Source organism: Echiichthys vipera (genome assembly GCF_963691815.1).
Source record: "Echiichthys vipera genome assembly, chromosome: X".
In the NCBI taxonomy this organism is placed as follows: Eukaryota; Metazoa; Chordata; class Actinopteri; order Perciformes; family Trachinidae; genus Echiichthys; species Echiichthys vipera.
Window position 1 is genome coordinate 26,032,368 of NC_139825.1, and position 22,500 is coordinate 26,054,867.

A 22,500-nucleotide genomic window follows, 5' to 3' on the forward strand; every position below is an offset into this window, starting at 1 on the left:
CAAACTTACTAAAAACATCTGTTTATGTCAATGTCAATGTCTATGTCAATGTCAATGTTGTGTTCACAACTTATTTCCGCTGCCCCAAAGTGGCCAAAAAGAATCAGCTATCAGCACATTGAAAGTGTGCCTGTTGGGCCAATCGCTGCTTTCCAGAGAACCGCTCATTCAACCAAATTCCCACTCCAAAGCAATACACCCGCCATGACATAGCTGTGTCCCATAGCAATACTTGGGTATATGCATCATTAGCTAACAGCTAACTATTTTGGACCAGGCTATTTCCAGGAACAAAAAGCATTAATTCAGAAAATTTGCTGTTTGCTACATTATACCATCTTCAGTCTTCATCTGTTCTTTAATGCACTGTTTCCTTAAGTTATTCCTTCATATGCAGTTTTTTTTGACTAGGTATTGTACATAGTTAAGTGTGGCCATGTAATGGGTCTAATTAATGACTCTATAAAGCATTTCTGATTTATTGAGCACAACGTAGGAGCCCTTGATAAGGGTGCCTTATTCAAATGAGGTATATTTAAACGTGCAGTCAGCAACATATTTTTTATTATATTCATTGAAACCGACACTATGCTCCGATCGAACAACATAAATCCTCTTGTTTTAAAAAAACGACGCACCTCTACGTGCACATAGTCAGTCACAGTTTGTGCACCGGCACAGATCCCCTCTCCCCCCTCGCACATGTTACAATATCACAGGCATACGCATCAAGCTAGACATAGGCTAAATGACGTTAGCAATTGATATCTATGAGTAAGTCAGCCATCCAACTTTGTGTAGCGTGTTCTCCTTGCTGTTTATCAATGACAGAAGAGACGGGCACGTTCACAGGAATCTGGTGCACCCGCACAGACGAGCACTTGATGGGAGGGAGCAGAGCAGCTCGTTGTAGTGGGGGAGGGGCGTGAGAGCTGCAACTCGAGCTGCCAGACTTGCCGACTGCAGCTTAAATAAGACAACTTCCTAAGTTTGTGTAGCATACAAATAAAAAACTACAGACCATCTTGTGATGGGAACACACCATCTGCAACGTCAAATGTGGGCAAGGGATGTAAAAGGGTGGGGTACTACTACTCCTGGCACCCTTGCTTGGACCACACCCATCTTTGTAGTCAACCTTCATTTTGATCTCATCTACAAACCTGTAAAGTTTCAAGACTGCCTCTTGCACGTTTGTGATGCTATCCCAATATCGGGCATCTTGCAGGGGGGTTGCAAGGCCCCTTCCCAACTTTCTACCCCCCTACTTCTGGCCCCCTTGCTCCGACCACACCCATTTTGAAACTTAATTTGAAATTCCGGTGTAAAATCATCCCATGTCTTTTTTAGGCAAACTCGGTCATCAACTAAGCCATCGACAGAATTTTTTTCGTGTATAAACTATTAACTGCTAACACTGATTACGTCGGGACGGCGAGTTGGATGCATTAAAACGTCTTTTTTAACCACTAATACTGCTCCATATAACACCAAACCTCTGCAGTAGCATGATAAGAGTCCTGCCACATTGCCTGAAGCACCTACACCGTAGTATGCGAACACGGAGTTTATTAAAAGAGTGTTTTGAAAGACTTACCTACGGGCCCCGGTCCCAGCTGCTCCATTCAAGTCAATTACCAAATGCAATCCAAAGGGAAGGAGCCCATTGATGATTTATTCCAGCAAAACACGTAAACGTTGTGGTTTGTGGCAGACACGGTAATCCCGTTGCCTGAGCAACTCGATCGGCGTCTCAATTCCAAAGTTCAAAATAAAAAGCCACTGGTCTATCAGAGCATGGTCATCGTACCGCTATACGACAATTCACCATGACGTCACAACTTGAGATGCACGATCCAGTCTTTTACGATACAATCCGATACGAGTGTATTGGCCGATACACGATACCGAACCGATAGTACTGTTGAATGAGTGAACCCTTTACCTTGCCATGTGAGTGAAGGCATCAGGCTTGACATAAACATTTAGCTTTGTTAAAAAAAGGTGACAAATAAACACTGACATAAATGTTCTTAATATTATTTATTAACAAATAACAAAGTGCACATTAGCAGCAAAAAGAAATATATGGTGTTAAAAATGATAAATCAAAGAAATTAAAGGTGCTTATTTAAGTTTGTGGTGTTGAATTTACCAACTTTATCACCACCTCTTGCAACTTTCATGTTGCAGATATTGCATGTTGCAGTCGGACATGTTGGCATATCAATTTCGAAATGTTTCCAAATAGCAGACTTGGCTCGGTCCAGCGCTTGCTTCATGTTACTCTGTTTGCTCATCACTACTTGCTGTGCTTGCACTGATTGATGATGTAACCGGTGTTGCAAACATAGAATTGAAGTGACTAGATCGCTGTAATTGTATTGCTGTGTATGATTTTAATAAAAGAGAAAGGACTTCATCCGATATCCGATCCAGCTAGTTAGTCAATACCGGAGCTGATATCCGATCCTGGTATCGGATCGATGCATCTCTAGTCACAATAATATTTGTTTTTCCGGGTGGCCTTTCCTCCGATGGCGCCACTAGAAACAAGCCCTTCCATGTCATTTAACCAGAGTAAATGGCTTGAATTACTGGGTGATCTGCACCGAAGTGGAATTTATTTACACACTTCTAAGAATCCACAAGTGAAATACCAAAGTTCTACATGGGTATTTACATTTCAAATTAGTATAAGAAATTAACGTTGATGAGAAAAAGCTGAAACAACATTGGTGGTGTTTTACATTAAAAATCACTTTAAGACTTTACGGTATATTTTGGAGCTGTTAAAGCCTGTTATTTTATTGTGAAGGACTGAAGTGTGGTCCTGGATGTTTTGACAACATTGATGTTAATGTGGAGGACCAGCAGCTCCCAGTGTTTACGGCAAGGAGATCGGGGTGTCCGAGTAGGGAGCACACGGCTAATTCACCGGTGTTAGCGTCCTTTTGACCACTCTTGGAAACACAAAGCTAAATTAGGCCATTAAAACGATATATGGTTACAAAGATAAGAATTTAGACTTTAGTTGTACCGCAGTAAATTAACTCTTAACATTACACCATCATTTATATTTGTAGATTAAATAGAAAGTTTGATAGAATTTATCCAAAAACACAACACGGTTTCGTTTTTAACTATGTAACACTGTTTGAAGTAGCTAGCTGGTCAGCTTCAGGTCAGTGGCAGCTGCTCGCGTTCTGCTATCGGGAATTGTCTTGACACCTGTTGTTTACAAACATTCTGAAATGCCCTCTGGCAGCCTATGAAAAGTTTCTGGGTTGAATGCTTTCATTTTTGTTTCGCAGCCGGGAAAGACACAAACACGAACTGTTCTGTCTCTCTTCACTTCAAGTTGCAGGCTAGTCGTCTTTACCTGTGCCTGCACTCACTTCCGGCAACACAACCCCTGCCCCCTGAGATCTGCATAATGTTTCGGTGCTGAAAGAAAGATGCTGTGTGGGACTTTCCCCAAACCTTTTACCATCTATTATTAACTTATATTCCACCAAACTGCCACAAACCACAATGTTTACGTGATTTTCTGGAATGAATCATCAATGGGGTCCTTCCCTTCGGATTGCATTTGGTAATCCACTTAAATGCAGCAGCTGGTACCGGGCCCAAACAATCTTTTAATACTCTCCATGTTTACATACTACGTTGTTGGTGCTTCGGTTGATGTGTAGGACTCTTATTATGCTATTGCAGAGGTTTGGTGTTATCTGGAGCAGCATTAGTGGTTAAAAAAGACGTTTTAATGCGTTCAACTCTCCGCCCCAGGCTAACTCGTATTAGCTCCCGCAGGCTGTTAGCGACTTTTCGGAAAATCTACGTTAATAGTTCATACACAAAATAAAAATGTCTCAATGGCTTATTTGATGACTGAGTTTGCCTTAATAGACCCAGGGATGATTTTACACCGGAATCTCACTTTAAGCCTTCATTTTGGTCTCGAACTTGTAACATTTCGTGACTGTGTACTGCACAGTTGCAACACGATCCAGTGACAAAATCTGGCCTTTAACAGACATATAAACACAAATCAAAATACTCAAAGCCGCCTCTGTGGTAGTTTGCCATGCTGACACACACACGCACACGCGCACGCACGCACAAATGTTATCTGGCTAATAAATACAGGCTCACTTGAGTCTACTCAGTCTTGTTGTAGCTAACCTTCACGTGATCGATTGATGCTGAACTGACACCTGCTTGAACGGTGTCACCTTTTACTAAAAAGCAGGCAACATTGCGATCAAGCCATAGCAGCTGTTTGATGTTGATCATGGTCTCGTGCAGTGGTAGCAGCAGCAGGAGAGCTCGCGCTGCTCTCTGATGTAGACTGTTTCACTGTTCACTGGCGCCGTGACGATAAGGAGCAGCGGACGAGGATGCTCTGTTGTCTGGTGCGCACTCTCCTGTCTCCAGCTCTCCGCGAACACCATGGCAGAGCTTAATTAATGCACAGGCTTTATGTGACCATCCTGCTCCCGGAGCTCATGAATTTTAACCCGCCGTTTGAGACCGGACTTCTCGCCCTCCGAAGAGCACTGGACCCGTGTTGCCGAGCGGAGAGGACCGCGGCTGAATCCTAAAGTCTTCAGAAAAAAGGTACAGCACGGTGCGGTTTCTGCTCCACAATCTGAAGTTAGCCTCTTAGCATAGCTGCCTTTCCTCTGCATGCAGGCAGTGATGATGCCTTTTTCATCATAGTCAAGAGGACAGCAGTTATTATTAAATGGCCACTTTCCTCTCGACGCTGTCACGTTTTAGTGGATTCAGAGATTCATCGCCTTGTCATGGACAAAACAATTTTAATACATTTGAACGGTGAGGTCTGATCCAAGGCTACCTTTTCTACAAACTGAGGTGGGCTCTGGTCATGTGGACTGCCCACTACATTAGCCCTGAGTGTAGGAGCATCACTGATTGTGGTTTGTTGTAATAACGTTGCCAGCTGTCTCTGCTGAACAGGACCATCTGACGGCTGTGCGTTGCTCAGTTTTCACTATGAGCGCCGGGAGTCAGCCTGTCATTTCATATAATTTTTTTTTTTTTTTTTTTGGGGGGGGGGGGGGGGGTTAACCATATCCCATACCTTGGTGGCGTCCAAGGAGAAATACGAGGACGCTTTATGATGGTTATTTTCTCACGGATTGCTCATGAAAATGTCAGTGTTCATTTCCATCATTGGTGCACGGTCGGCGTCGATGTAGCAGTTACATTAATATTCCAAAAATAAGCGCATTTGGCACGTAGTGTTCACATATTGAGCTTGCACTAGCCTCCGCTACATGAAGGCAACACTGAGACAAAGGGGATGCAAAGCTGGCAGCCCGAATGCACCGCAAGATGAGCAGTATTACATCACGCAGTAACACTCATATCACATGTTTCTCTGCCATATGAAGATTAATTCTTCTTGGAGCATCACTGCAATGTGACCTTTTCTGTTTCTTCCTCTGCGGGGGCCTGCACGGCAGTTCAAGGACTTACACAACTGATGTGACCAAGTGATGCCCCGAGAGTGGCGGCTATGAGTTTACAGCTTCATTTCTGTGTGTGTGTGTTTTGACATCTGCATGATTTCATATATATATATATATATGTTCACGTTCTGGAAATGTTGGATTGTTATTAAAAGTAGACTCTTGATGGCAACATCAGAACCAGGCCAACTCACCATATGTCCTAGCTTTTAAAGGTCCTCAGCTTCAGTTGCTCTTTTTATTTTTATTTTTTACAGTTTGAGAAACACAAGATGACACATTGCACACACTGAAAAAAGTACAACCTTGCTCAAACTAAAAAAAAAAAGATGTCCAGATATCACATCTATAATATTTGACTTCACAGAATCTAAATGGAGTAACTTCCTATTAGGGATCAACCGATTTGGATTTTTTAGGTCCGATGGCTATACCAATGTTTTTTTTCATCAGCCTTAGCCGATGACCGAATATGGACTGCCGATTTTCTTGAGATTATTTTTTTGGAGCTGATACTACTTTTGCTAACTCAGTTTACATCATAAAAAATACACAAAATCATGAAATCGAATGTTACAAGTCTCAATTTTAAAGAAGGAACATTTATTGAACTTAAAAAGGTGTCTCAAGCAACACGGAGCTGCCTGTGGACACCTGTCTGTAAATAATGCCCGGAGAACGCAGCAGCCCGCATCGGCCGATACAAATACACCTACAAAACTCAAATATCGACCGATAATGTTATGCTAGCTAGCCAGCTTAAATTGGGCCATTCTTTGCAATTTATGACAACACAAAACACTAAACTTTAATTATCAGCAACTTCTTTGCAACTTGCGTTTATTTTTGGACAAAATCCACCCAGGACGTAAACGATATCTACGATGTCAAATGGTGCGTCTGGCCACAATGCTGAGAGAGAGCTAAGGGACTTAACATGCGCTCTGACTGTGCAGTGTGCAATTCACATTTGACTCAAACTAAAAACATAACATGCAGGTCATGAAGAAAAAAAAAATATTTGAGAGAGATCAAAAACTTTGTTTTGGGTCCTTTGAATGTATATTTAGTTCAGTATAAATCAAACTTGATGTCTCTAAATGCAAAAAGAATGAGTTTCACAATCAAATCAATCATTTTATCCTGTTTTAAATGGAAGTTATTAGTTTGAATGAACTGCATTATTTTTAGTGCCTTTGATGACATGGAATTATCTTATTTGCATGTTTGGGGGGGGGGCATAAATAGCCTCTTTATCCTTCGAGAGTGCAGTTCAATAAGCTGCCCAAGACTTATTTTATTCTATATTCTTTATTCTTCTGATGTTTGTAGGTGTGTGTAACCCATCAGTTGTGTCTAAGGTAAGCTAAAAAGTCACAAACATTAATTGTAGACCAGTATGTATTTTATCTACCAATATGAAATAGCCCTGCACCTTTTTTACTTCACCGAACTGAAGCACCTTCTTTACCTGCTCAGTGCACCTCTGCAGCACAACACGCTGCTGGGAAAGACATATTTTGATGTAGCTTCATCTTCAAGCAGGAATATTACAGTTTGAGCTGGAATGTCCTTTGACAAAGAACGCACATTTGATTAAAGAAAGTCGAGTTTTATGTACTGTAACATGTTTCATACTCAGCTTTAGATGAAGTTTTAAGAAGAAAAGAACAGGAAGAGAGTAGAGGAAATAGGGAGATATAAACATAATGCACATAATAACAATGATGCAGTAATAATAATTCACCATTCACAAAAAGCATTCGGGAAGACTCGCATATATCCATCATCTTGTTCAAAAATGCACTGATGTCTATGACTGACATTTATACTTTTCTATAATCTATGAATGAATGATCCATTTTCATGCTTTGTTAGTTTCTTTTTTTTTTGTTAAATGTTTTGTCTAATTGTGCTTATATTGTATTATTGTCATTAAGGACCCCCTAGAAAACAAGATGGTACATCTTAGGGGTAATTCCTAACAAAGAATGTTCCACATATAGATGCTTCTTTTACAAACACTGTATTGCGCATTATTTAACATTCCTGAAAACATCTCAGTCATCAGGCAAGGCAGCTTCATCAGACAAGAATGACTGAGAATTGTCCTGAGGTCTAACATGTACAGCTGGGCAAAGCCATTCAGAGCTTTACAGATAGGCAGAATAACCATAGAGTCTGTTTTAGTACGTTAAGTCAAGTAAATTTAGTGATTCGAGGACAGATGTAATATGCTCTGCCCTCGCTTAAAAGCAAAAATTATTCTCTTATGTGTCATCACTTCTCACCTTTTTCTCATTCTCAGAGGCAAATTATGCCAGCAGCACCAGAGTCGCTCTCCCTGGTGACGTGCCAGCTCATTGGTCAGACTACTCTGCCCTTCTCTAGCCACCCCGTCTACCCTGGCAGATCCATGCTGCTGGATGCTCCTCACAGAGCCACGCCCGCACCATGAGCGCCAACGGGCCTGCCCCAGACCCAGCCCTTGCGGCTCCAGAGGCCCCTCCCGCCTCAACCCCTGCCCCTGCTGCTGCTGCTACTGCTGCGGCCCCAGCCCAGGCCCCCGTGGCACCACCCGCACCTCCTTCCCTGCCTGCCCCAGCGTCCACCACCATCCCAGTAGGTGCGTTGGCACAGAAGAAGCGGCAGCAGTATGCCAAAAGCAAGAAACAGGGCAGTAACGCCAACAGCAGGCCACCGAGGGCGCTGTTCTGCCTCAACCTCAACAACCCCATACGCAGGGCCTGCATCAGCCTGGTGGAGTGGAAGTATCCTTTACAGTGGCTTCATATGGGGCTGGGTGCATGTCTGAGTGTTGAGGTTTTACCAAAGATCATAACATCTAAAACAGTGAGTTTGTTGATTAATCAATTAGCTGGAAACTATTTTGATAGTTGATTTATCATTCAAGTAATTTATCAAGAAAAGCAATAGACATTCTCTGGTTTAATGTGAGAATGTATCTTTTTTTTCAGTGTAGATCGGATATCTTTGGGTTTTGGAATGTCAGTCGGACAAACAAGACGACACCTTGGGTGCTGGAAAACGTTTTCACTATTTTATGACCTTTAATGCTCTAAATGATTAATGGATTAGTTGAGAAAATAACTGCCACCTCAATTGATAGTGGAAATGAACATTTGTTACAGCCTTACAGATCTTGTTTACAGTTCCTGTGTGTACCTGGCTGTGGTAATTAGTCAGGACTGTCACATCAGGTGATTACATGTAGTGCTTTTCAAAGTCATCAGACTCAGGCAACAAAAGGCAGAGAAGAAAGGACCTAATTAGTCATGGTTTAGACGTTGCCTGCCTGTTTTGTGTCATTAGAGATTTATTACCTGTACATTTGGAGAAATGCAATGTTGCTGAGTCCCAAATTGTTCTGCATGCAACAAGGGAATAGTGTTTAATGTGGTACACATTTGTTTCTGGCAGTTTGTGATTGGAATACCTTGTCAGCAATCAGAAAAGTGAGAAGTCATTACTCAAGGCGCTGTTATTATACTTGTCACATTCACCCATTCACACCGACATGGCTACTTGCCCATCATGATCTGATCTTATCATTCCAACCACATTCACCCATGCACAGCATAGGGAGGAATTTTAGGGTCCAGTGTTGATCAGTTCATCATCAACCTTTAATTGTTTTCAGTATAACTTACAAGATACTGATCTTTAATTAATTTACCAGTTTTAGGATGTTTTTTTGTTTCAGCAATTCATCATTCGAGTAACATCCTGGTGAATCTGCATATTGAGATTTAGTTTGGGAAATCTGGATTGAAGAAGTAAGAGAAAAGGCAATGATAACATCAACGTAGAACGGAGCATTTTTCCACTGTTGAGTTCACAGATTACATATGGCTACTGTATCAATTCAGCCCTGTCTTCTAAAAAAGCAGTGGTCACTACAACTAGAAAAGGGCCAATTCAATAATGATTAAAGCTGCAGTTGGAAAGATTTTTTTTTTTATCATATTCACTGAAACCGACACTATGCTCCGATAGAACAACATGAATGAGCTGGTTTTGGAAAATAACGTGCCTCTACGTGCACCTAGAGCCTGTTGTTTGTTTTGGAAAAATCCACCGCGCCCGGTTCATCTTGTCGATTCTGCTGACTGTGAATCACAGTTTGTGCACGAGCCACAGATCCCTCCTTGCGCATATTACAATATCACTATCACTAGAAACTTAGCTGCTCATACCTAGCTGCCAAATTAGGCACACGCTAAATGAAGTTAGCAATTACTATGTATGAGTAAGTTAACCAGCCTACCTCCGTGTAGCGTGTACTCCATCCCAATGATCGGTAACTGAAGAGACGGACGCGTTATCAGAAATCTGGTGCGTGCACACTGACGAGCACAAGATGGAGCTCAGTGGTAGTGGGAGAGGGATGTGAGTTGTAAAACATTCAAAATCTGACTGCAGCTATAAGCAATTCCATAGATGTGTTATGTACCAACAAAGCCACAGTATGGCTTTGTTCTGCCATTTTAAACTCAGGTCACTGAAAAAGCCATCAAACACTTATGATGTCTTAGTTTCCATGTCTAACTTGCTTTGCTCTGTGAATAGTTTGTAAGTCACAAGTAGTGCAGAAGTTTTAATGTCACAGCAGGGGGAAGTCATTTCATCCATTTTATTTATATTTTCATCTTGCTATGTTTCAGCATTTTCTTGCGTGCTTTCCTTAACGTTTTTTTCTTCAGGCCATTTGATATCTTTATATTAATTGCTATTTTTGCCAACTGTATGGCCTTAGCTGTCTATGTGCCCTTCCCTGAAGATGATTCCAACTCCACAAACCATGACCTGGTGAGTAGTCTCTATACATCACTATAATCCATTTTTTAATTTGTTGTCTGTTGTATCAGTGCTGCTGCTTAAAGCCAAAGGCAGACTAGTATTGCTCTGCATACACATTGTCAGAGTCCTAAAGTCAGGCTTGAATTAGGGTTTTTTTCTGTAGGTTTTTGATACAGAGTTAAATAATGGCAGATAATCTCTTCAAACAATCTCTTGTTGTTTTCTTTTTTTGGTTAAACAGTTCCAAGATACATTACAAAGTGCAATGTTACTTCATAATCCTCTTCAGGTTTGATTGTATCACCCTTTCGAGATGGGAGAGATATCATCACAGATTTTGCAGTAGTAGTGAGATGCAGCATACAGATTGTATCTTCTCTATATTGCTCTATCATGCAGATTTGAAGTATCTCCTGTGCCTACACAGAGAAACACCTTGACAACTATCCTCATTGGTGCTTTATCATGTCATAGTTTCCCTGTACAGAGGTTTTATTCAGCTTTCTATTTTTAGACTTTATCGTCATTGCACCACTCTGTGTGCACCTTGTGCATTTATGTCTCTGTGATGAATTATGGGTGATGTAGTGTTGTAAGCATTGTTCTACAGCTGAGGATGAGTGCACTCTCTCAAAAGCCAGACAAACACACAGAATGTGATCCTTACATGAGCAGAATGTAGCTGTAGTGTTCAATGATTCATGAGCGGCTTATACAGTGTGTCTGCAGACATTTGAATGTTCTTGAAAGCTTCATCTGAAAGCAGGAACATGTTAGAGAACGGTTACCAGCATCACTGTAAAAAACTGGCGGGAGTGTTTCTCGGTCTGTTACACCGCTGAACCCGCTGTACAAGATAAGCAGCAAGATAATACAGCTTTGGTTAAAGGTATGTCTCGTCGTCTTGGAAGTAAGATGTTCTGCGTCTCAGTTTGACCTCCTGGAGGGTGACCTCGGGGTGTTTGTTTACACAATGGAGGTGCATCAGGGGAAAGTGGTCCATCTGGGACATTACAGTGTCGGATACAGTATTATGCAGTACAGTGTGTTGTCAGGGTTAGTTTAGGAGAGAAGTTTGAAAGAGCTGCATTGTTCTAATAATGTCAACTGGAAGAAAAAGTTCATCAGAAGTATAGAACAAGAATCTGGAGAACTGTTGAGAGGCTGATTGGACCCTGAAGAAAGCGTTGCTGAAACATCTGTGCTCCCCTAATGTAAATAAATATAAGTACTGTATTGATTGTTTGTAAAAGATTCTCTTTCAAAATTAAAACTTGCACCACTTCGGTCGGGTTGTACTCAAGCAAAGGACAAAGGACAAAATAAGTCCTTTGTCCAGGCAAGATGCTAATTTTGGCTGATTTTAATTTCCAGTTCAAAAGCAAACAAACATCTCATGCTGCCTCTCTATTGCTCCGGTGAAAAAAAGGGTCTCCCATTGCTGCATTACCTAACACTAACAGACCTGCTCCCTTTACCAGGACCCAACAAGTGCTTGGTCTGGTCCTTAGGGGCAGAGGGAAAGATCGGAGAGCATATTCACTCTAGTGATGACCAAATGGCATCAAACTTAATAACTACAGTAAGCTTTCTAGAAAATAAGCTACATTCTGTGTCTAGTTACAGCCTTTATAGTGCAAACCAAAGCTGCAAGTGTGAACATGTGATGGGTAGCTCTTCATTATGTCTGTTGTCTGAACGTGCTGGGGCATCACTGTGTAATATTTTTCTCTTTATTCTAATGGAGCGGGTGCATATCTCCTAAACACGAGTGACAGATTGAATTAGTGAATCCAGCCATTAAGAATGAACCAAAATGTGTTCACTGCCTATCAGACGGCTTACATGCTTCATGAAAAAGATCATTTAAGCAATTCTTACCTTTCTTACATGTCTCAGAGTGCTTCCCTCCAAAGTGCCACCCTCTTCCCCCTGCCTGACCTCTGACGCTCCCTCCTCCTCCTCCGACACGTGCGGTGAGAGAGAAATGCTGTGTTCCAGTGCAATTGGAATTCCGAAGTTTCGGACCTCCAACAAGGCACAGTGCACTGAAACGTTGGACTTCCCATGGCACTTGAACGTAGCATGAGCAGCGCAAAGTAAACAGAGTGATGGATGACAGGCAGGAAACTCGACAAATAATTTTATTTGGACAGAATAAAATGATTGGTCAGACTTTTCTCAGAAATATTTGAGAATTTTATATTTTTGAGTTTTAACACCTGGTGGATTTCTTTTACATTTTAGTGTGCCATACATTTGTTAGGAACATTTTAAGATTACAAAAGAAAAGTATTAAAATGCCGGAAAGGTAAGAATTGCTTTCAGTAGAGATGAGAGGACATGTTGATGATTAGATTTCATCAAATTATTTTTCATTTAGTTGCTTTCTTCCTGTAGCATCAGGTCAAAGCGTAACTTTTTGAAAATGCATAACTGCCTCCTCTGTGCTTCTATGAATTCTTCTTTAACTGCACTATATTTGTTTTTGCTGATTCTTATACGGATCCTCAGGCCCATTGCTTGCACAGGACTTTGGTTTACTTCTGCAGTGTCAACATTAAATTAGATACAGCACCAAAGACCAAATAATGCAATCTTTCCTTTTTCAGCAGAGGTTGAACAATAGAATACTTTGTAGGGCAGGTGTGCCAGCTTGGCCTTATGTTGTTGAACTAAACTCACGCTGTAGTCACGGGAGGAGCCCTATAGACAAAAGTGCTGAGCTAGCTTTTGCTACAGCAGCCAGCAGGTAAGGCTGTGAAGATTGCCATTTTACACCGCTCTGCTCTGCAGCCTCACAGCTGGACTGAAGACTGAAATGAAATCTGAGGTAGGGTGCTGAAAGGCCTGATGTGTAAAACATGGATCGAATGGTTTCATTAAGCTGCCAGGCTGAGCAGGTTTTTATTCAGTGATACATTCAAAAGTGGTGTAACTTTTTGGGAATGTGTAGACAGTTTTTTTATTCTCAGTAAACATTGAAGGGTATTTTTCAACCTGGACCATATCTTCCTGTCTTTTGTGTTTAAGTGAGGGATGTGAGTGATGGGGACAGCAATTTTTCACATTGGTGCAGTATTGAGCGAGTGCCCCGCACCTTCAAAATGGGAAAAAGTAATTTATGTAAACTAAAAGTGGTTGTTTTTGCCACTGTCCATAAGTGTCAGACTGCATTATGGAAAGGACGCTACAGAGGAATAAGACATTTTTCTTTAACTTTCACTTGATCTGGTCTATTTGTTATTGTCTAACCAAATCTCGCTTATAGAGAAGTAACCTTTTGAAATCTTGTGAGAGGTGACTTTTTGCTGTATGACAACGGTGGAAACGGGGAGAGTTGGAGAGAGAACAGTAATAATAATATTATTATTATCATTATATAAAATATAATGTAGTCAGACACTTATAATAACAATCTGAGCCTGTCAGTGGATGTAAACTGACGGTTTGTAATTGGCCGATAGTATTACACCACAGCCCGTTTTGGACTAGTTTCAAAAATTGTTGTCCCTATTAGTCACTTGGACACAAAAACATGGAGAAATACGGTCCAGGTTGAAAAATACAGTTTCCCTTTAACTCCTGAAAGGTACAAATGCTGAATCCATTCATTCACTTGTGTTACACGGTCCATACAGTGCTGAGGTGCTGCAGAGCTGCTTTGGGTTAGAACAGTGCAATGCTGTAAAGTCACAGAGGCCTTAATAGCATGAGCCTGCCCATCTTGTTAGTAAGGCTTGGTTAAATGCAGCAACTCATTATAAATAGAAAACAATTTCCTCCTTGGGCAGAACACAGGGCAAAATATTGGGGTCCTGCTACCACCAGAAGGCACAAGTGAGTAACAGGATGTAGTGAGCACACGCACACATGCACGTAAGACAAAAAACCCTGTGAGGAACTGACAGTAATTTCCTCATCCTCCTACTGCTTAGCTTTCTCCTTTATTGCTTTACTCATTTCACTGCGATAGTAAGACGTTCAACCCATCCTGCACGTGACCACGTCTCCTCTGCACAAACCTTGTCTAGGGGACAGACAAATAGTCTGCAGCCCTCCTGCCTTTGCTTTAAGGTCATTTCTGACTTATCTTTCTGAGACTCAACACCCCGGGCAGCTCCTACTGAAGGTAGCTGAGCAAAAACAATGACCTTTTCATGGTGAATATGATTCATACATCTCATCCTTTGTAAGGCAACACGCAGAGAACAGCGTATGGTATCGTGTAGTGTTTTCCCGTACACTGTTATTGCATAACTCTGGAGCGGCAGGGATTTATTTGACTGGCTACAAAAGGATGCAAACATGTAAAGAATGAATTGTCTGTGCACAAACTAATACAGAGGTCATTTAGATGCCAGCAGAAAACTCATGAAAATAGCTTCAGAATTGTATGCAGTTTGAAATGAGGATGCCAGGATGTTTGTGTAAAACATGAATCATTTTGTTAAATATTTCTCTTATATTGTGAATTATTGCGATTGACACATGGACTGATGAAAACACACACACACACACACACACACACACACACACACACACACACACACACACACACACACACACACACACACACACACACACACACACACACACACACACACACACACACACACACACACACACACACACACACACACACACACACACCTGGTTTTATTGAGTAGCCTAACTGTTATAGTAAGCTCAAGTGGTTTACTAGAGCTGCAACGATCAATTCTAATGATTCTGATCATCATAAAAGTATTTTTCATTTCAGTCATTTCTGTTGTCAGCCTCTCAAATATGGAGATTTCCTGCCTTTACCTGTCTTCTATCAAAATAAACAGAATATCTTTGGGGGGTTGGAATGACAAATTATTTACATAAAAGACACCACCTTGGACTTTGAGAAATTGGAATGGACTTTTTTCACAGTTTATTACATTCACAGACCAGATGATTGATCGAATGTAGAAAAAAATCATCAGATTAATCGATAATAAAAATAATCAATTTTCTGCTCTGTGGTTTACACAGAAACAGGTTAGGGGCAGGAAATTATCGCTGTAGCAGCTGTCCTGCCTGTTTTAGATGGACTAGTGTTTACAGTCATAGCCGTTACATGCTTGTCATCTCCCAGTAATGTGATGGTACTATTTTCTATTACACAAACACACAACCACACAGCACAGCTTTTTAATGACATCTTAAATTGAGATGGAAGGCTTTGTACAAATATGATTCATCTATTTCATTACCTGGCATTCATGCAAATTTCAAAAAATGCTGCGTGTGAGTGAATATTAATTGATTGAACAAGCAGCAGCCAAACATGTTAATTGGTAAAATAACTAATTTCTTATCGAGAGAGCTTAAGAGTGACAGCTTTATCCTCAAACATCATGTATATGCCTGTCTTCATAGCACAACATGAAAATAATCCCTGTGTTGCAAGACATATTTAAAATCCATTTATATAAAGTACTGATAAGCTTAACGGTACACTCCTGTTTTTTTAAAACACATTAACACCATCTGTAGGCCAGAGAGCAGCAGAAGTTCCTGTCATAGGTTCAAATTCACTACAGTTTAAATAGTCATACCTATCTATCATCAGTTATCCCCTAAAGCATGGGCAGTTTACTCATACACAATTTAACACTGAGTTCAGTGAGCTCTCTGGCCTGTTACACAACAAGATAAAAGCCACGCTATATCAAAGATTCATCAGGTCCCAAATTATGCTCATTTTCAGGTTCATGCTTTATGCTCTGTTTAGACGAAGACCATCTAGAAAGGAAACCCAAAAGTGGTGTTGCGTTATCACTTTTAATTCACGTTGGGGGAAATCTGCGTGCATACGGTGACGCAAAAGTGTGTGAAATTCGATGCAGTATGCACGTCAGGTGGCTGGGTGGTGCTGTGAAGCACTGCCACACAACACCACCCAGAGCTTGTGAACGTGTAGAAACTTCCTTCTGCTCCCTAATAGCGGAGAAGCTGGACAGCGTACAGTGTGACAGGGATGTGCAGCATGGTCTGCAGCCTCAACATTGCAATAGAAACAATATAGAAAATTATACACACAATAGGGCTTAGTTATATGACAATATGTATCGTATGATGATAGAAAAACGTCTATTGTTTCATACCGGTATCTTGCTATCATTTATCTTGCGGGTGTCATAAATCCTGCAGTTTACAGACTGAGGGGTGTGTGAATCTGAAAACTGGAAGTCTCACTTTTTACAATATTGTACTTTTAATATATTTTGCGTTTGCATGTAACTCTGTCATAGGCGTGAAAAGCACACCGTGTACTACAAAATGAGCAACTACCAACAAAGAAAAAGTCAATTTTGATGCAAACACATACCAACAACCATCACAGTGCCAGACTTGCAGCTAATGCCTGTTGACTGATCACAGTCGCCTCGCCATGTGCTTCAGTGTGACAACCAGCCACTTAGAGGCATACGCCAGCTTGCAGTGGTTCTTGTCAAAGATTGTCAGAGGCTCAATACAGTAAAGTTTATTTTCTTGAGTTGACATCTGATAATGTTATCAGTGCCTCCATAATATCCTACATCTTGCTTTTTCACCTTATTTTAAGGATGCAGATTAGGCATTTGTAAAAGTAAACATTCCTCTACAAAAGATATTTCACTGCAATTCTGCTGAGGGGCCTGTCGACACACTTGCCGATGTGCATACACATTCTGCCTTTGTTGTTATCTTGTTATAATGTGCCTTGTGTTATTATTATGGTGGAAAGTGATTTAGAAACATAGTCATAGAGTGGTCTATACCTACTCTGTAAAGTGTCCTGAGATAACTTTTGTTATGATTTGGCACTATAAATAAAATTGAATTGAATTGAATTGAATTAGAAATGTTTAGTCAACATACACTGCAATCTTTCAGGAAATCACCCTAAATTGATCAAGACCTGTATGAATTTACAATTCAAAGTCATCCTGGTTGAGCTTTTCAAATACTATTCAGTTTCTAATGTTGCCGTTTTTTCAGTCTTTGTTTTGATGTAGTAATCGTTGTCTATGGTTGGAGTCTACACTGGGGGAGTTGATGACGTGTATTTCCATATGATGAGTGTTTCATGTGCCAGTGTTTTGGCTGAGTGTGTAAAGACAAGTGTAAATTTGTATGTGTGTGACGGTAGAAGCAGTTGGCAGTGTGTGTGTGTGTGTGTGTGTTTGTGTGTGTGAGTGTGTGTTTGTGTGTGTGTGTGCGTGTGTGTGTGCGCGCGCGAGCGTGCTAAGGGTTGGCCCAAGCAGCAATGTCTGGACTATGGAGTCCCATAGAGATGATGGTAGAAGTATGTGTTTAGTCACTTAACGTAACTGCTCATTTGTGGCTCACACTAGCTCTGTCCCTGCTTGTTATCGTGAATGTGTGTTTCTGCATGTGTGTGTGCAAGTGTGAGAGTGTTTGTGTTGAGAGAGAGAGAGTAAAGAAGGAGTCAGAGCAGTGTTAGCTTTGCGTGGATACTGTGTTAAAGGACAGCCATGATAGGGTACAGCAGTAGAGCATGTGCACAGTGTTTGCATTAAACAGTTCTTCTTAAAGGGGAACTACAGATGATTTATGAATTACTGATGATTCTTTTTTATCAAGCTGGAAATAACAACTATAATTTCTTATGAACTCTATGCAATGAACAAAAAATACAGCATTTGACAAAATATTGAGTGATCCATATGGTTTTTTTTGGTCTAGTTTCTTTATGCTTTGTTCTGTACTACTGATGCTCTGTGTTACGGTGGCTAAGAAGTGTCGAACTAAAAGGATATCTAAAACACTCTGTTCAAAAAATTCAAGACAACAGACGTGATCGTCAACGGTTGCTGACGATGAAACTGTGTTGTGGTTTCTGCATCTGTGTTTTCTGTAAAAAAAAATGTTTTAATTGGCAGAGCGTTTTAGATATAGTATATAGTAGAAGCAAAATGTTATTTTAAAAAATGGCATTTTTCAGTTAACATATTTGCACATTATGACACATTTGGACTTCACATCAACCCCACAAGGAATTCTGAGCTTTGTTCTCTCTCTGTAACTGCGTACTTATAGATGCAGCTCTGCAATCTGTTGCTCAGTCAGTTTATTTTATTATATGAAAAATAATGCTAAAAATAGTGAATAATGAATAGTGTAGAAGTACAACAGTATATGTAAACTGGTAAATTGTATAAATAAATAATAATGTAAAAAAAAATGATACAGTATGTAAAACTGCTGTAAAATTGTCTGTGCACATCTGCATATTGTGCGATATGACATGTACTGTACCTGTCATATTGCACATTATGCAGGTGTGCGCTGAAACCTGAATAGTCCATTAGAGGAATGACATGTCATGTGCTGTTACTGTGCAAGACACTAAAACTGATTTTTTTATGATTAACATCTTCTCTCAGATGTGGGGGAACTTCTCCACTGACAGGAAATGACAAATGATGTGATTGAAACACAAAACATCTAAACAGTAGAGAGAGAGGGAGGTCACAAAACATGACTGAATCATTTGAATAATTTTGTTCATTTCAGGTCAAAGTTCGAAGCCACTGACTGTGTAGTTTGTTCACCCACAGTCCGTCAGTACGTACAGCAGTAGTTCAGTCTGTTTGTGGTCCAGACTCTCACATTTAGTTCAATACACAACTAGCCTATACAAACACTGCATGTAGGGTTAATAACTCAGCAGTCTACTATTTATGGCTGAGTTAGGATTGTTTCTCAGGGTTCTCAGGTGCTTGAAATCCTTGAAAATGCTTGAATTTTAATGTTGTGTTTTCAAGGTTTGAAAAGTGCTTGAATTTAGGATAAAATGCTTGTAAATGCTGAAATTGTATCTGCATTTTTCTTTCACAACAAATAGCAAATAACAAATAGAATTTAAATTTTTTCATAATTTTTCTTCACATTTCTTTTCGTTCTTCAATTTGGGTTGTTGAGAGCGTAATATCATCTCTTTTAACGTGATAAAAAGTGAAATAATGATTTTCGATATGTGTGTATTCTAATAAAACTGTTATTTACCACAGCTGTAAGGTACTGGAAAACCTAGAATATGGACTTTAAAAGTGCTTTAAAAGTGCTTGAATTTAACCTGTTTGTTGCCTTTTAATGACAGTTGTTCTTTCACTTTGCTCTGGTCTTTTGTTTGCTTTGGTGAAGAACACACTGGTTGAGTTAAACAGTAGACAGTAGAGTCACATAATACAGTGCATCCCTCACATACTGCTCATGTGAAATGAACTAAATATATGCATTTTATACAACAGTTAGTTCCGATTAAGTAATTCGATTTGACAGATGAGGCATTCCACAAGTTGTGATGTAAAGTACAACATCACTGGAACATTTAGTTGTACATGTATTATTCTACTTTACACGTGTTTCAACCATTAATTATTATAGTTAAACAGGTTGTGAACTCCAGGGGAGCCAGGGGGAGCCCCTCTTAATAAGACATGAGCTCCCTTGAAGACATGATTTGGGAATTTTTCTCTTTAAAATATTGACAATAGACAAAATACTATGTTTTCTGTTCTTCACAATCTTTTGTAGGCAGCCTGGGGTGCTCTGTTTTTGATTAAATGCTCATACATTTGTGTGTGTGTGTGTGTGTGTATGTGTGTGTGTGTGTGTGTGTGTGTGTGTGTGTGTGTGTGTGTGTGTGTGTGTGTGTGTGTGTGTGTGTGTGTGTGTGTGTGTGTGTGTGTGTGTGTGTGTGTGGAGGAGACACCTGTAATGTTGTCTTCCTTTCCTAATCATGTTGTGCAGATAATAATTTCTCGTGAAAATATATCCAACTTTAGCCTTTTCCACTGCCTGCTTGAGCCAAAAGCTACAAAAGAGGAATTCAATAAAACTGAGGAGCCGAGCTGATTGTTTGACGGGAAGTTTGACTTTTGGGGATCTTATTTTAATTTCCTGAGTTTAGTTTTGGTTTCCATGAAGGCTACTGTACGGCATGTGCTGCTTTACATGGACACACATCTGCAAGTAATGAGGCGCTAATATTCACCAGCACATTTTTGCAAACGATGAATCAGAAAGAAAGAAAACCAGAGAGGGAAGAAGAGGAGATCAGAGGTCTTAGTAATTTGCATTGTACAGTATGTATGCTTGTGTCCGTATTTGTGAGAGCAATAGGAGTGTGTGGGCTTGACTAAAATGTGAATACATGAGAATGCTTTATCCCCTGTGAAGTGTTGCAGATCCACTCTCTTTCTGTCACAGTCACATGTATACTGTACACTGACGCAATGAAACTACATCAAGACAATATCATTGCTAATGAACTCAGCAAATCCAAACATTTTGGCTGACAGACAATTGGCTGCTCTCTGCACAGGTCGTGCTGCATCATAGATGAGCGTGTTAAAATACTGGGACTGCACTGTGCTGTAACTGTGTGAAGACGAACAACTTTCTGAGAGCTGCAGCATTTTACAAACTGAGAAAACATCTCAATTCAACAAATACATCGCTGCTCATTTTTTTTGTTTATTTGTTTCAGGAACCATGTAAAAGATACATTAGTTAGTGTAAAAAGATGATTTGTACCAGATTCTAACTTAAAGCTAATTCCATCCACAGGTAAAAGCAAAAGAAACGCTCGTTACACACACAAGGACACACACAGGCACGCACGCACGCACGCACGCACGCACACACGCACGCACACAAACACACACACTGCTTAAAATAAATGAGTGTCATGGAAGTTATGGCCATATGTAGAAATACTGAGTACAGATTGATGATTCGTGCTGAATTAGTGCTTATAACATTTGTTTTACCTCACGTGAGAAAGCACGGAAATCCGTAAGATTTTTTCGCATGCCTAGGTGAGAGGGCACACAACTCCTGCCCACCCCCACACACGCACAAACTTTGCACACAAAGACTCCTTTATATACTGTGCATACAAACGCATAGAGAGCAATAAAGAACGGGCCATAAGAGCAGATATGTAATACATTATGTCGTATTTTGTAATTTAGTTGCTTTTATTTAATGTATTTAAGTGGAAACAAGACATTTCGTTTTTGTTGGCGTTTTATTGTTGGATTTAGTCACAAGTTCAGTGTTAAACATGAACATCTGAACATTAAATGCAATCCAGAGATATGTGAATGAATTTCTGCAAACACATTCTACTAATTCCTAATGAGAACTAACAGGAAATGATAAAACTGATAAAATGTAAAATTACTGTCCATAGGATTAGCTGGTAGTGTAACAGGCCTCTGATACACAACATAAACACACACTTGAACAGGCACCGTAGACTGCACACTCAAACAATGCTTTTTTACTGTGCAAACCTGCAGGAGTAGGCGGTGAAGAAGAACTAAATGCTTGCTGCCCTGACTCCCCCCTGGCCCGGCTGGATGGCACTGACTGATCTATACAGACAGGGGAAGGAAAGGGAGTTAGCCAGAGATGGAGAGCACATGGGGGAGGGAGAGAGTGATGTGGGAAGTCCTACAGAATATATGTCTCTTCATCGTGTATAGGATCAGATCCAAAATGACGTTCTAACGTTTCTGTGTCACTGAGGAGAGATCTGCTCTCAAACTGTCCTGTGGCTGAGAGCTGCAGAGTTTACAGTCATCGAATTGACTCTTTGGATGTATGCACTGACTGTTTGTACCCGTCTCTACTGCACTGTATATGGCTCGTTATGACATCGGTATTATGGCTTGTAGTTTGTTGTGTTTGCTCTGCTTGTAAGCGTTCTGGTCCCACACAGATATCAAACATGCATGATGTCACTGTGACTCATGTGGCTGTGGGCTCGCCATCACACGCTCAGATGTGTCCTTTTCATACACGCACATGTAGTAACACTCCAGTGGTCATATATTCAGAAATTCCTGAAGTAGGATGCACAATGCATTTGTTTGAGAATTAATATACATAGATATGAGCCGCAACAACATAAATTCTGAGTCATTTTTTAAGAAAGAATGCAGAAATCCTCTGGTTCCAGCTTTTTAAATGAATATTTTCTGGTTTTGTTAGCCCTCTATCTTTGGGTTTGGGACTATTGGATGCACTAAATAAGAAAGACATTACTTTGGGTTTTGGGAAACTGCAATGGGCATTTTTCAAAAATGTTCTTACATTTTATAGACCAAATTGAATAATTGAAAAAAATAAT

The 22,500-nt window shown here is 40.3% G+C and overlaps 1 protein-coding gene across 1 annotated transcript in view; it reads left to right on the forward strand.

Moving 5' to 3' along the window:
* Nucleotides 1–7,952: 7,952 nt before the first annotated feature.
* The window catches only part of cacna1da (calcium channel, voltage-dependent, L type, alpha 1D subunit, a), a gene marked incomplete at both ends in the record, with an annotated part of 66,152 nt that continues 51,604 nt past the window's right edge, over nt 7,953–22,500 (forward strand). The window contains 2 exons of the mRNA XM_083938888.1: nt 7,953–8,269; nt 10,223–10,328. Of these exons, the coding sequence (XP_083795014.1) occupies nt 7,953–8,269; nt 10,223–10,328 (423 nt within the window). The remainder of the gene's footprint in view (nt 8,270–10,222; nt 10,329–22,500) is intronic.